The sequence below is a fragment of the Balaenoptera physalus genome (assembly GCF_965194825.1).
Source record: "Balaenoptera physalus genome assembly, chromosome: 17".
Taxonomy (NCBI): domain Eukaryota; kingdom Metazoa; phylum Chordata; class Mammalia; order Artiodactyla; family Balaenopteridae; genus Balaenoptera; species Balaenoptera physalus.
The window spans coordinates 33,766,620-33,780,149 of record NC_138895.1 but is presented as its reverse complement, the minus strand read 5'-3'; the positions used below and the strand labels follow the sequence as shown (position 1 = coordinate 33,780,149).

The 13,530-nt window shown below is 35.3% G+C and overlaps 1 protein-coding gene across 1 annotated transcript in view; it reads right to left on the bottom strand.

Annotated features, from left to right (window-relative positions):
- Positions 1-4,306: 4,306 nt before the first annotated feature.
- Positions 4,307-13,530, bottom strand: part of DECR1 (2,4-dienoyl-CoA reductase 1) — a 72,826-nt gene continuing 63,602 nt past the window's right edge. The window contains exons 8-10 of the mRNA XM_082434044.1: positions 5,548-5,694; positions 5,012-5,074; positions 4,307-4,909 (exon numbers count right to left, since the gene is read on the bottom strand). Of these exons, the coding sequence (XP_082290170.1) occupies positions 4,850-4,909; positions 5,012-5,074; positions 5,548-5,694 (270 nt within the window). The 3' untranslated portion in view covers positions 4,307-4,849. The remainder of the gene's footprint in view (positions 4,910-5,011; positions 5,075-5,547; positions 5,695-13,530) is intronic.

The window sequence follows — 13,530 nt, the reverse complement described above, 5'->3', positions numbered from 1 at the left end:
CACTCAAGGCTGCTTCCTTGAAATAGCTCTGGCTGTGGGAACAGTGGCTCAAATCTACATTCCAGAACGAGGGAGTGAGGAGCCTGGATTCAGCTCTTGGGTCAACCTGCAGTCACGTCCTCTCGAGACCTCCTCCAACAATTTATAACACTGACAGAGGTACATATCCAAAATATATAAACATTATTCCTAAAAATAATGTTTATATATAACACAACAGAAAATATATAAGAAAGTTGAATGGGCATTTCACAAATAAAAGGATATCTAAATATCCAAAATAAAAACTAATCAACTTTATTAGTAATCAAGAGAAATACAAATTAAAATAAATGAAATACTACCATGCACTCATCAGAGAGGCTAAAGTTAAAGAGATTTTTGAATGCTAAGTATTGATGAGGATGTGGCACAATGGAAATTTTTACACACTGCTTGATAGGAGGTTAAGTTGTGAAGACTTCGAAAAGCCATTTGGCGGTATCTACTAAATTTGAACATATGCACACTTCACAATCCCGCAATTTCACTTCTATGTTTTATCTCCACCAAAAAAAGAATGCTCACAGCAGCATTGTATTTGACATAGCCCAAACTAGAAACAACCCAATGTCCACCAATAGCAGAACAAAATAAATTGTGGTATACTCATACAGTGGAATGTTATGTAACAATGAGAATGCATAAGCAATTGCTACACAGATAAAAGCCAGCAATAGAAGAATACATGTTGTGTAATTCTACTTAAATAAACTTCAAAAGCAGCTTAGCTTAGAGGTTACAAGTCAAGATAGTGGTTAGTTTTAGGGAGAGAAAGGGAGTCATGATTGGGGACATAAGCGAGGCTTCTGGATTCCTGGTGATATTTTGTTTCTTACCTGGTTAGTGGTTATACAAGCGTATTCACTTTGTGAAAATTCATGATTTGAGTACTTTTAGAAATCATAAGTCACTTAAAAGTTTTTTAAAATTAATGGTATGCAAATAGGGATATAGGGAAGCCTCTCTGAAGAACCCAGCCATATAAAGATAAGGAAAAGTACATTCATAGGACAAATAAGCAGCCAGTGCAAAGGCCCTAGGTTGAACAATCCTAAGGAACAGAAAGAAAGCTGCTGTTACAGAGCCTGTGTGAGGGGAGAGTGTGTATAAAGTAGAGCAGGCAAGATCACCTATGCTAGTGTTAAGGGGCCGAGATTTTATACTAAGCGCCATTTTTCTGTCTCCAAACCCAAGGATTATTTTACTGTACAGTTGAGAAATGTAAGACCTTAGAAGAAAATTAAAGGGATTGAGGTTGAGAATGAATTTATGAAAGTCTAATAAATATTTTTATGTTCAACTACAACAAAATAAAATTGATCAAGAACACCTCCCCCCAAAAAATTAATGGGCCTTTTTCCTTTGAAGAAGGATTTTGCAATACAACTATATCTCATAAAGACCCTATTATTGTCTCTTGGTTTAAATTATGATCCCAAGAAACTGGTCCAGTTGAGCAGAAGACATGAGCTTGACTAATTATATGACCCTGGCCAAGTCACAACTTCCTTGAGCCTCAGTTCCCTTAACTATAAAATGAAGGGGTTGAGAGTACTATCTTCTAAGACTTTTCCAGCTCTAAAATTCTATTATTCAAAGTCACTTAAATTCTCACTGCTTTAGTTTTTCACAAGAACAAAGTAACAATAGCTGTTACTCCTTACCTGAAACATTTCTTGGAGATGTCTTCATACATTAATTCTAAGATGAGTGATATTGTTACCAATAATCTTCACTTTAATTTTCTGAGTATTAACTCTTCTGTTAACGCATTAGAAGCAGGACTCTTACAGAAGTTACTAAGTAGTGTGACAAAGTAATAATTCTTATGGTAAAACATTGATATGGTTACAGCCCAAAGGTGTTGTGTCATAAAATATAGTGACTATCCATCAATAATGTTTGTTTCTCTTTCAGACTTCCTAAGAAATTTTTCTTAGGAAGAAATTTCAATCAAACGATATTACCATGATCTCTTTTCTGGTCCTCCCTGCCATGCTTGCAAGCTTTGCTTCTTCATTCATCATTTGTAATAACATACAATAAAGAAGCAAACTCTAAGAGATGATTAATGGAAGAAAAATTTGTATACAAACTCAGACAAGTCAAAATTTTTATGATACCCCATTAAGAGGCAAAAAGACAAACAGGACATTCATTAAGTATAGAAAAGTATTATCATTAATGATTAAATAAATACATATCTGAAGGAGCTATCAGTTTTTACTTATGAAATTGGCAAATAGTTTGAAAGTGAAACTACCCCATGTTGGTAGGTATTTGTTGAAATTGGCACTAGCACACATAGCTCAGGGTTTTTTAAACCAATACAAATCTCAGGAATAGCAATTTGGAAATGTGTATCAAGGGTCTTTAAAAGCTTCATAACTTTGATTAATAATATTACTTCCAGGAATCTATCAGGAGAAAAAAATTCCAAACTCTAAAAATGTTTTATGCCTAAAGATATTCATCGCAGTTTTACATATTATACTGAAAAAAATTTTTAAACTAATTCTAAGAATAAAAAATCAAAGTATGATACATATAAACAATGAAATATAAAAAACTTTTATTTATGAGAAATAGGATCTGACTTATCATATAATCTCAACTGTTAAAAAGAAGTAGGGAAGTTGAGAAAACATTGAGGAAAAAGCAATATTAATAAAGTTATAAAAATGTAAACACTGAATATAAATTTAACCAAAAATAGGGATATGGTTATATTGGTAGAATTAGTGGATGGGGAAGAATGTATATTCCAGAAAAAAAACAAACAAAAAAAAACAAACCAAAATAATAGTTAAAAGAGCTGAAGATAGTTACATGGGAAGATAGCTTTGGAGCAGAGATTGCAGTAGTACTCTTCCCTATATAAATTATATAAACAAATTACTTTCATAAAAAATAAAAATTAAATGAAAAAAGGCAAAAGGTTGAAAATAAATATACCAAAGTATTAATAGAAGTTTTCTTTAGGAAGTTAGTTTTTAAATTTTTTATTCTTTTGTATTCTCACATTTTCTACGATAATCATGTCTTAAAAATCAAAGAGTAGAAAAACAGGAGGGCCTTGTCTTTCATTTGTGTGCTTTACATTTACATGGTGTTTTTAATTGTTTCATCTCACTTAATCCTGATAACAACCCTGTGAAGCAGATATTATAATCCTGAATTTTATCATGAAGAAAATAAGAAGTGATGAAACTTACAAAAGGTAATTTATATAACTACTGGCACTTTTTTTTCCTACACCACAAGAAGTATTGATAATTTAAAAATAAAGAAGAAATATGTAGATAGAAGAGAGGAAAACTATGGTTAGTGTTAATGGTAAAATGGAGACTGGGTATGGTACCCCAGTGAAAGGCAAAATTATTGGAAATGTCAAGGCCACTCATTCTAAACCATTTATGTACACAATTTAATGTAACTTATGCACGAAATTAACTGTCAATGTAATAAGGATTTGCCCATCAGGCTTACAGCATATAAATTCAAACAGGAAAACGAGATTCCTTTGCAGATCTATTCAGAGGAGGTAAAATAGAAGCTGGTCCCCTCTCTTGGTAATTCAGACAATGGGGAAAGTCAGTCTAGTGAGCATGTAATGAGTGATTCCTATGAAAGCAAAATACTCTTTTTTAATATAAACTCAAAATTATAACTATATACACTTGAGACTGTGGCTTTCTTATTATTTGATTCTTAGGATGACAAATTAGTCAAACCAAATATGGAATTAAATGAAATTATACATAAAAATATTTTATGACCTTTGTTCATCTTCTCTACACGAGAATATATACTTTATTTTTTTTTTTAGCATTTCCTATTCCAGTATACTGTATTTTTTTATAACAACAATTTATTAAAAAAAGTTTTTTTTCTACTCTTTTTCAAAGTCTTTTCCCATTTAGGTTATTACAGAATATTGAGCAGAGCTCCCTGTGCTATACAGAAGGTCCCTTCTGGCTATCCATCCTAAATATCACAATGTGTACATGTCAATCTGAAACTCCCAGTCTATCCCTCCCCCCCCCACCCCCAGTAACCATAAATTCATAGAGAATATATACTTTAAAAGCTGAGATGGAATGCTATCTCCTAGGTGTCACTTTCTCTAAACTCTGGAGACAGATTGAATTACTTCCCCCTCCACACTTTAACACTGCTGGAATATTTATCACAATGAATCATAAATAATTATTTACAGGTCTATCTATCCTGCTAGATAATGAGTTTTTAAGAGGGCAAAGGCTGTAGATTATTCATGTTTTATTCTCAGTACCAAATAAAATGTCTGGCTACAAAATAGGTCCTGGCAAGAACTTATTTGAATTAATACTGAGCTATCTAAAGAAGACAATTCATAAGGCCAATGAAAAGGAAATACACTGAAAAGACAGTCCATTAGATTTACCGTAAATCCTCTACTTTCTTTTAGGCACCATCACCAAAGACATGGTTTTAATATATTATTCAAAGACTACTTTCACCATTAAGTTTCTCCTGATTTTTCCAGGTTACAAATATCTGTTCCTTTCTCTGCACTTCCAGTCTCGTTTCACCTCTATCAAAAGCCTTCACTCACTTTCCTCTTTTTATTTTTAAAAAATTCTTTACAGCGACAATAGCCCATCTTATTTATATTTTAATATACAAGATCTACCTACCATTGGCCTAGCACATAATACAAGCTCAATGTTTGCTAAGTAACAATTTATTAGACTTGAAGATATTCAAAAGATTATAGACAGTTTGTATAATTTCCATTATAACCAAGATGAAGGCCAGAGTAGTCTTAGGAGCCTTTCGTCTTCCTGATGAGTCCTTCTATTGTGTCCCACTGCTCCCTGGTGACCTACCACAAAAAGAAAAAGTCAATTTAATGAGGTTCTTGTGTGTTTTTAAAGCTTAGTATCCTCACTGCCAACATTATATTATACTCACAAAATGGCATTACCTTCCTCAGACTGTTGAATTCCCCTGAAATAAGTACTTCCTCTCCACCATCAAATCTAATTACCTGAAAAATAATAATAAAAGCTGTGAAACTAACTTCTTTTAAAAAGTTTCCGAACCATTAGCCATTTCTCCCTCCTAACTGGGTAGACTATCTCCTTGGCACTTTCAATCAAAGCCTAAATTTTAAGGACAAAACTGATGATTAAACCTAAATTGATTTACTCTCTTTAAAATCCTCTCTCCATCATTTCTACAATTTCAAATTCTACCCAATCTTAAAGTTCATCTTAGAGGCATGTCTACCAGAGTGATTTGCATTTAATAAAATTAATTTATCAATTAATCAATTGTGGAATCAAGTCCATAAGCTAAACAAAATATATTAATATTTCTATATTATAAATAATATACTAAATACAGCTAATTAAATACTTTAAATCATATTTACATTCAACATCGTCAGGATTGGTTCTACAATCCACCTGCCCACCCCAAATCCACCTCCCAAAAAAGTTGAGAGACAACAATGCTTACAGCTCCATTAATCCAAGAAGCATAATCACTACAAAGGAAAGCAGCAAGATTTGCAAGTTCTTCCACAGTTCCTAGCCGACCACAGGGAATTCTGTCAATAATTTCTTTCTCAAAAGCTCCAGTTGGGTCAAGACGGCTAAAGGCACCCTTAGGAATTAAGAAAATAATTAGGTTGCTTTTTTTCTTTTAATACAAATTATTTCCTATTTAAGAAACAAATTTGCAGTAAATGGAATGTTACTATGGCAGCCTGTTCATACCTTAGTACTTGTAAGCAACAGAGAGTTTTGCCAAATTCTTCCATATTCATTTTACCCAATATGGACCTTTAAAAAACCACTAGAAAGGACAGAAGGAAAAAGGAAAACCAGATTGGAGGGACTCCATGATTCTCCTCCAAGGTATTTCTAAATGGGCTTAGGAGATCAGCATGCTTCATTTCCAGAATGTCTCTGCAGTGATTCAGCCGTGTGGAGGACAGGCTATTGGTGCTCTAGCCAGGCGTCAGGGCTGTGCCACTGAGGTGGGAGACCAACGTTGAGGACACTGGTCCACAAGAGGCCTCCCAGCTACACGTAATATCAAATGGGGAAAATCTCCCACAGATCTCCATCTCAAAAGCAAGACCCAGCTCCACTCAATGACCAGCAAGCTACAGTGCTGGACACCCTATGCCAAACAACTAGCAAGACAGGAACACAGCCCCATCCATTAGCACAGAGGCTGCCTAAAATCATAATAAGGCCACAGACACCCCAAAACACACCACCAGACATGGACCTGCCCACCAGAAAGACAAGATCCAGCCTCATCCACCAAAACACAGGCACTAGTCCACTCCACCAGGAAGCCTGGAAAACCCACTGAACCAACCTTAGCCACTGGGGACAGACACCAAAAACAATGGAAACTATGAACCTGCAGCCTGTGAAAAGGAGACCCCAAACATAGGAAGTTAAGCAAAATAAGAAGACATAGAAACACACAGCAGATGAAGGAGCAAGGCAAAAACCCACCAGACTTAACAAATGAAGAGGAAATAGGCAGTCTACCCGAAAAAGAATTCAGAAAAATGATAGTAAAGATGATCCAAAATCTTGGAAATAGAATGGAGAAAATACAAGAAACGTTTAACAAGGACCTAGAAGAACTAAAGAGCAAACAAACAGAGATGAACAACACAATAAATGAAATTAAAAATTCTCTAGAAGGGATCAATAGCAGAATAACTGAGGAAGAAGAATGGATAAGTGACCTGGAAGATAAAATAGTGTAAATAACTACTGCAGAGCAGAATAAAGAAAAAAGAATGAAAAGAATAGAGGACAGGCTCAGAGACCTCTGGGAAAACATTAAACGCACCAACATTCGAATTATACAGGTCCCAGAAGATGAAGAGAAAAAGAAAGGGACTGAGAAAATATTTGAAGAGATTATAGTTGAAAACTTCCCTAATATGGGAAAGGAAATAGTTAATCAAGTCCAGGAAGCACAGAGAGTCCCATACAGGATAAATCCAAGGAGAAACACACCAAGACACATATTAATCAAACTAGCAAAAATTAAATACAAAGAACAAATATTAAAAGAAGCAAGGGAAAAGCAACAAGTAACACATAAGGGAATCCCCATAAGGTTAACACCTGAGCTTTCAGCAGAAACTCTGTAAGCCTGAAGGGAGCGGCAGGACATATTTAAAGTGATGAAAGAGGAAAACCTACAACCAAGATTACTCTACCCAGCAAGGATCTCATTCAGATTTGACAGAGAAATTAAAAGCTTTAGAGACAAGCAAAAGCTAAGAGAGTTCAGCACCAACAAACCAGCTTTAAAACAAATGCTAAAGGAACTTCTCTAGGCAGGAAACACAAGAGAAGGAAAAGACCTACAATAATAAACCCAAAACAATTAAGAAAATGGTAATAGGAACATACATAACGATAATTACCTTAAATGTAAATGGATTAAATGCTACAACCAAAAGAAATAGACTGGCTGAATGGATACAAAAACAAGACCTGTATATATGCTGTCTACAAGAGACCCACTTCAGACCTAGGGACACATACAGACTGAAAATGAGGGGATGGAAAAAGATATTCCATGCGAATGGAAATAAAAAGAAAGCTGGAGTAGCAATTCTCATATCAGACAAAATAGACTTTAAAACAAAGACTATTACAAGAGACAAATAAGGACACTACATAATGATCAAGGGGTAAATCCAAGAGGAAGGTATAACGATTGTAAATATTTATGCACCCAACATAGGAGCACCTCAATACATAAGGCAAATACTAACAGCCACAAAAGGGGAAATCGACAGTAGCACAATCATAGTAGGGGACTTTAACACCCCACTTTCACCAATGGACAGATCATCCAAAAGGAAAATAAATAAGGAAACACAAGCTTTTAATGATACATTAAACAAGATGGACTTAGCTGATATTTATAGGACATTCCATCAAAAAACAACAGAATACACATTCTTCTCAAGTGCTCATGGAACATTCTCCAGGATAGATCATATCTTGGGTCACAAATCAAGCCTTGGTAAATTTAAGATAACTGAAATCTTATCAAGTATCTTTTCCAACCACAACGCTATGAGACTAGATATCAGTTACACGAAAAAATCTGTAAGAAATACAAACAAATGGAGGTTAAACAACACAATACTTAATAACCAAGAGATCACTGAAGAAATCAAAGAGGAAATCAAAATATACCTAGAAACAAATGACAATGAAAACACAATGACCCAAAGCCTATGGGATGCAGCAAAAGCAGTTCTAAGAGGGAAGTTTATAGCCATACAAGCCTACCTTAAGAAACAAGAAACAGGGCTTCCCTGGTGGCGCAGTGGTTGAGAATCTGCCTTCCAATGCAGGGGACACGGGTTCAAGCCCTGGTCTGGGAAGATCCCACATGCCGCGGAGCAACTAAACCCGTGAGCCACAACTACTGAGCCTGCGCGTCTGGAGCCTGTGCTCCACAACAGGAGAGGCCGCGATGGTGAGAGGCCCGCGCACCGTGATGAAGAGTGGTCCCCACTTGCCACAACTAGAGAAAGCCCTCGCACAGAAACGAAGACCCAACAGAGCCATAAATAAATAAATAAATAAATAAAAGAACGTGAATTTCTTTAAAAAAAAAAAAAAAGAAACAAGAAACATCTCAAATAAACAACCTAACCTTACACCTAAAGCAATTAGAGAAAGAAGAACAAAAAAAACCCAAAGTTAGCAGAAGGAAAGAAATCATAAAGATCAGATCAGAAATAAATGAAAAAGAAATGAAGGAAATGATAGCAAAGATCAATAAAACTAAAAGCTGGTTCTTTGAGAAGATAAACAAAATTGATAAACCATTAGCTAGACTTATGGAGAAAAAAAGGGAGAAGACTCAAATCAATAGAATTAGAAATGAAAAAGGAGAAGTAACAATTGACACTGCAGAAATACAAAGGATCATGAGAGATTACTGCAAGCAACTCTATGCCAATAAAATGGACAACCTGGAAGAAACGGACACATTCTTAGAAATGCACAACCTTCCGAAACTGAACCAGGAAGAAATAGAAAATATAAACAGACCAATCACAAGCACTGAAATTGAAACTGTGAATAAAAATCTTCCAACAAACAAAAGCCCAGGACCATATGGCTTCACAGGCGAATTCTAGCAAACATTTAGAGAAGAACTAACACCTATCCTTCTCAAGCTCTTTCAAAATTTAGCAGAGGGAGGAACACTCCCAAACTCATTATACGAGACCACCATCACTCTGATTCCAAAACCAGACAAAGATGTCACAAAGAAAGAAAACTACAGGCCAATATCACTGATGAACATAGATGCAAAAATCCTCAACAAAATACTAGCAAACAGAATCCAACAGCATATTAAAAGGATGATACATTATGATCAAGTAGGGTTTATCCCAGGAATGCAAGGATTCTTCAATATATGCAAATCAATCAATGTGATACACCATATTAAAAAATTGAAGGAGAAAAACCATATGATCATCTCAATAGATGCAGAGAAAGCTTTCGACAAAATTCAACACCCATTTATGATAAAAACTCTCAAGAAAGTGGGCATAGAGGGGACTTTGTTCAACATAATATAGGCCATATATGACAAACCCACAGCCAACATCGTCCTCAATGGTGAAAAACTAAAACCATTTCCACTAAGATCAGGAACAAGACAAGGTTGCGCACTCTCACCACTATTATTCAACATAGTTTTGGAAGTTTTAGCCACAGCAATCAGAGAAGAAAAAGAAATAGAAGGAATCCAAATTGGAAAAGAAGTAAAGCTGTCACTGTTTGCAGATGACATGATACTATACATAGAGAATCCTAAAGATGCTACCAGAAAACTCCTAGAGCTAATCAATGAATTTGGTAAAGTAGCAGGATACAAAATTAATGCACAGAAATCTCTTGCATGTCTATACACTAATGATGAAAAATCTGAAAGTGAAATTAAGAAAACACTCCCATTTACCATTGCAAAAAAAAGAATTAAATATCTAGGAGTAAACCTACCTAAGGAGACAAAAGACCTGTATGTAGAAAATTATAAGACACTGATGAAAGAAATTAAAGATGATTCAAACAGATGGAGAGATATACCATGTTCTTGGATTGGAAGAATCTACATTGTGAAAATGACTCTACTACCCAAAGCAACCTACAGATTCAATGCAATCCCTATGAAACTACCACTGGCATTTTTCACAGAACTAGAACAAAAAATTTCACAATTTGTATGAAACACAAAAGACCCTGAATAGCCAGAGCAATCTTGAGAAAGAAAAACAGAGCTGGAGGAATCAGGCTCCCTGACTTCAGACTATACTACAAAGCTACAGTAATCAAGACAGCATGGTACTGGCACAATAACAGAAATATAGATCAGTGGAACAGGATAGAAAGCCCAGAGATAAACCCACACACATATGGTCACCTTATCTTTGATAAAGGAGGCAAGAATATACAGTGGAGAAAAGACAGCCTCTTCAATAAGTGGTGCTGGGAAAACTGGACAGCTACATGTAAAAGAATGACATTAGAACACTCTCTAACACCATACACAAAAACAAACTCAAAATGGATTAAAGACCTAAATGTAAGGCCAGACACCATCAAACTCTTAGAGGAAAACAGGCAGAACACTCTATGACATAAATCACAGCAAGATCCTTTTTGACTCTCCTCCTAGAGAAATGGAAATAAAAACCAAAATAAACAAATAGGACCTAACAAAACTTAAAAGCTTTTGCACAGCAATGAAAACCATAAACAAGACGAAAAGACAACCCTCAGAATGGGAGAAAATATTTGCAAATGAAGCAACTGACAAAGGATTAATCTCTAAAACATACAAGCAAATCATGCAGTTCAATATCAAAAAAACAGACAAGCCAATCCAAAAATGGGCAGGGGACCTAAACAGACATTTCTCCAAGGAAGATATACAGATTGCCAACAAACACATGAAAGAATGTTCAACATCACTAATCATTAGAGAAATGCAAATCAAAACTACAATGAGATATCATCTCACACTGGTCAGAATGGCCATTATCAAAAAATCTAGAAACAATAAATGCTGGAGAGGGTGTGGAGAAAAGGGAACCCTCTTGCATTGTTGGTGGGAATGTAAATTGATACAGCCACTATGTAGAACAATATGGAGGTTCCTTAAAAAACTAAAAATAGAACTGCAATACGACCCAGCAATCCCACTACTGGGCATATACTCTGAGAAAACCATAATTCAAAAAGAGTCATGTACCAAAATCTTCATTGCAGCTCTATTTACAATAGCCAGGACGTGGAAGCAACCTAAGTGTCCATCAACTGATGAATGGATAAAGAAGATGTGGCACATATATACAATGGAATATTACTCAGCCATAAAAAGAAACGAAATTGAGTTATTTGTAGTGAGGTGGATGGACCTAGAGTTTGTCATACAGAGTGAAGTAAGTTAGAAAGAGAAAAACAAATACCGTATGCTAACACATATATATGGAATCAAAAAAAAAAAAAATGGTCAGAAGAACCTAGGGGCAAGACAGGAATAATGATGCAGACCTACTAGAGAATGGACTTGAGGATACGGGGAGGGGGACGGGTAAGCTGGGACAAAGTGTGAGAGTGACATGGACATATACACACTACCAAACGTAAAATAGATAGCTAGTGGGAAGCAGCCGCATAGCACAGGGAGATCTGCTCGGTGCTTTGTGACCACCTAGAGGGGTGGGACAGGGAGGGTGGGATGGATGGAGATGCAAGAGGGAAGAGATATGGGGACATATGTATATGTATAACTGATTCACTTTGTTATAAAGCAGAAACTGACACACCATTGTAAAGCAATTATACTCTAATAAAGATGGTAAAAAAAAAAAAAACACTAGAAAATAAAACCTTTTTACCTTAGTTTCTTCATGTGTAAAATGAGGATGCCTGTCTTAGTTATCTCACAAAACTGTTGTCTGAGAAATGAGAAAATGTATATGAAAGTACTCTGATATATGTACAAATTTAGTGTGGTGGAGGTAGGGCTGCTACTGTCATCTGATTTAGTAAACACAGGAAAATCACTCAAGTAGGAAATATTTAAGAGGAAATTCCTTTTCTTCTCCTTTCTCCTCATAATAATAGAAAAGGAAGAAAACAAGTATGTAGGAATATTAAATTCAAGTAGATTCCAGAGAGAGAAAAACCATAACTAAATTTGCCAAACAATTTCTGCCTTCTGTTAATGATAAAAAGGAGCAGACCAAGATAAAGTATGCATGCGCATTGATTAATAAAAATAATAGGCTTTTTCTCTACCAGTTCCTGGAAGTCTAGGTGACAACTCTCTTCAATAACACAGATATGAGACATAGCAAGCACACACAGGCTCCTTGTGAGCACTCCAGCTCTCCCTAGGCAGGTATGAAGCATCAAAGACAAAGGGTAGACAAAGGTCCCAATCCTGGTTCTATCAGCTCTTGCTAGAGAGTTTCTATACTTCAATTTTCTTTTAATCTCTTTAAAACTATATGCATGTTATTTGCATAAAACTTACACCTATATTGCTAGACTAAAAGCTCCTTGATGGCAAGCATCTGTCACAAATGTTTTTGTATCTTTCTTAGCACCTTTGCATACAGAAGGCACTCAGTAAATACATGTTAAATAAATAATAAAATGCCGATGATCTTTCCTAGATAGTGAGGTCCTAAAAAGACGTTTCTATGACTATATATGATAGTGCTTAGCACAGTGTTATTCTGAATCATGTGTTTTAATATGTGCCTTCGAATTATTTTTCCATTAATTGTATTATTTTTTATTATAGAAGTGCCAACCAAATAAGATATTCAGTCAAGTTTCACTCACTCAGGTAGTTTTTCTTTCCATTTTCCACCCTTCAAACTGCTAAATAAATTAATACAACCATCTCCATGTTAATATTTAATACTCCAGAACCATCTACAAGCCAAATACTCCTTTGCACTATTTTCAGTTTATACAACAGAAACAAGTTAGCAAATTGCACCTGGGCCTTCAAAGAAACATCCCAGTTGGGATTATAAATTCTTGCTTTACAAGGAAACAAAAAGAAGTATGAGAGTAAAGTCATTTGGGGTAATGTGAGAGAAAGAGAACCTGTGAACCTTTTGAGCAACATCTGTAACAGCATTAGTGATAATTATGAGTTGCAATATCTGATTTCAGGTTAAATGCATGCCATCAGAAGGACTTTTAATCAGAGAGACATGGGAATTAAATGATGTGCATAACAGTGTTTGAAAGTGAAAAGGCACAGACATGAGTCAAAGAAAATGTTGCCTATGACGAGACCAAGCATATATGATAAATTTCTAAAGCATCTCTTAAATTTAAAATATAATTACATTTCCATGATTTTAAAAAAGGATGTCAAAGTAAGAACCTTTAAAAT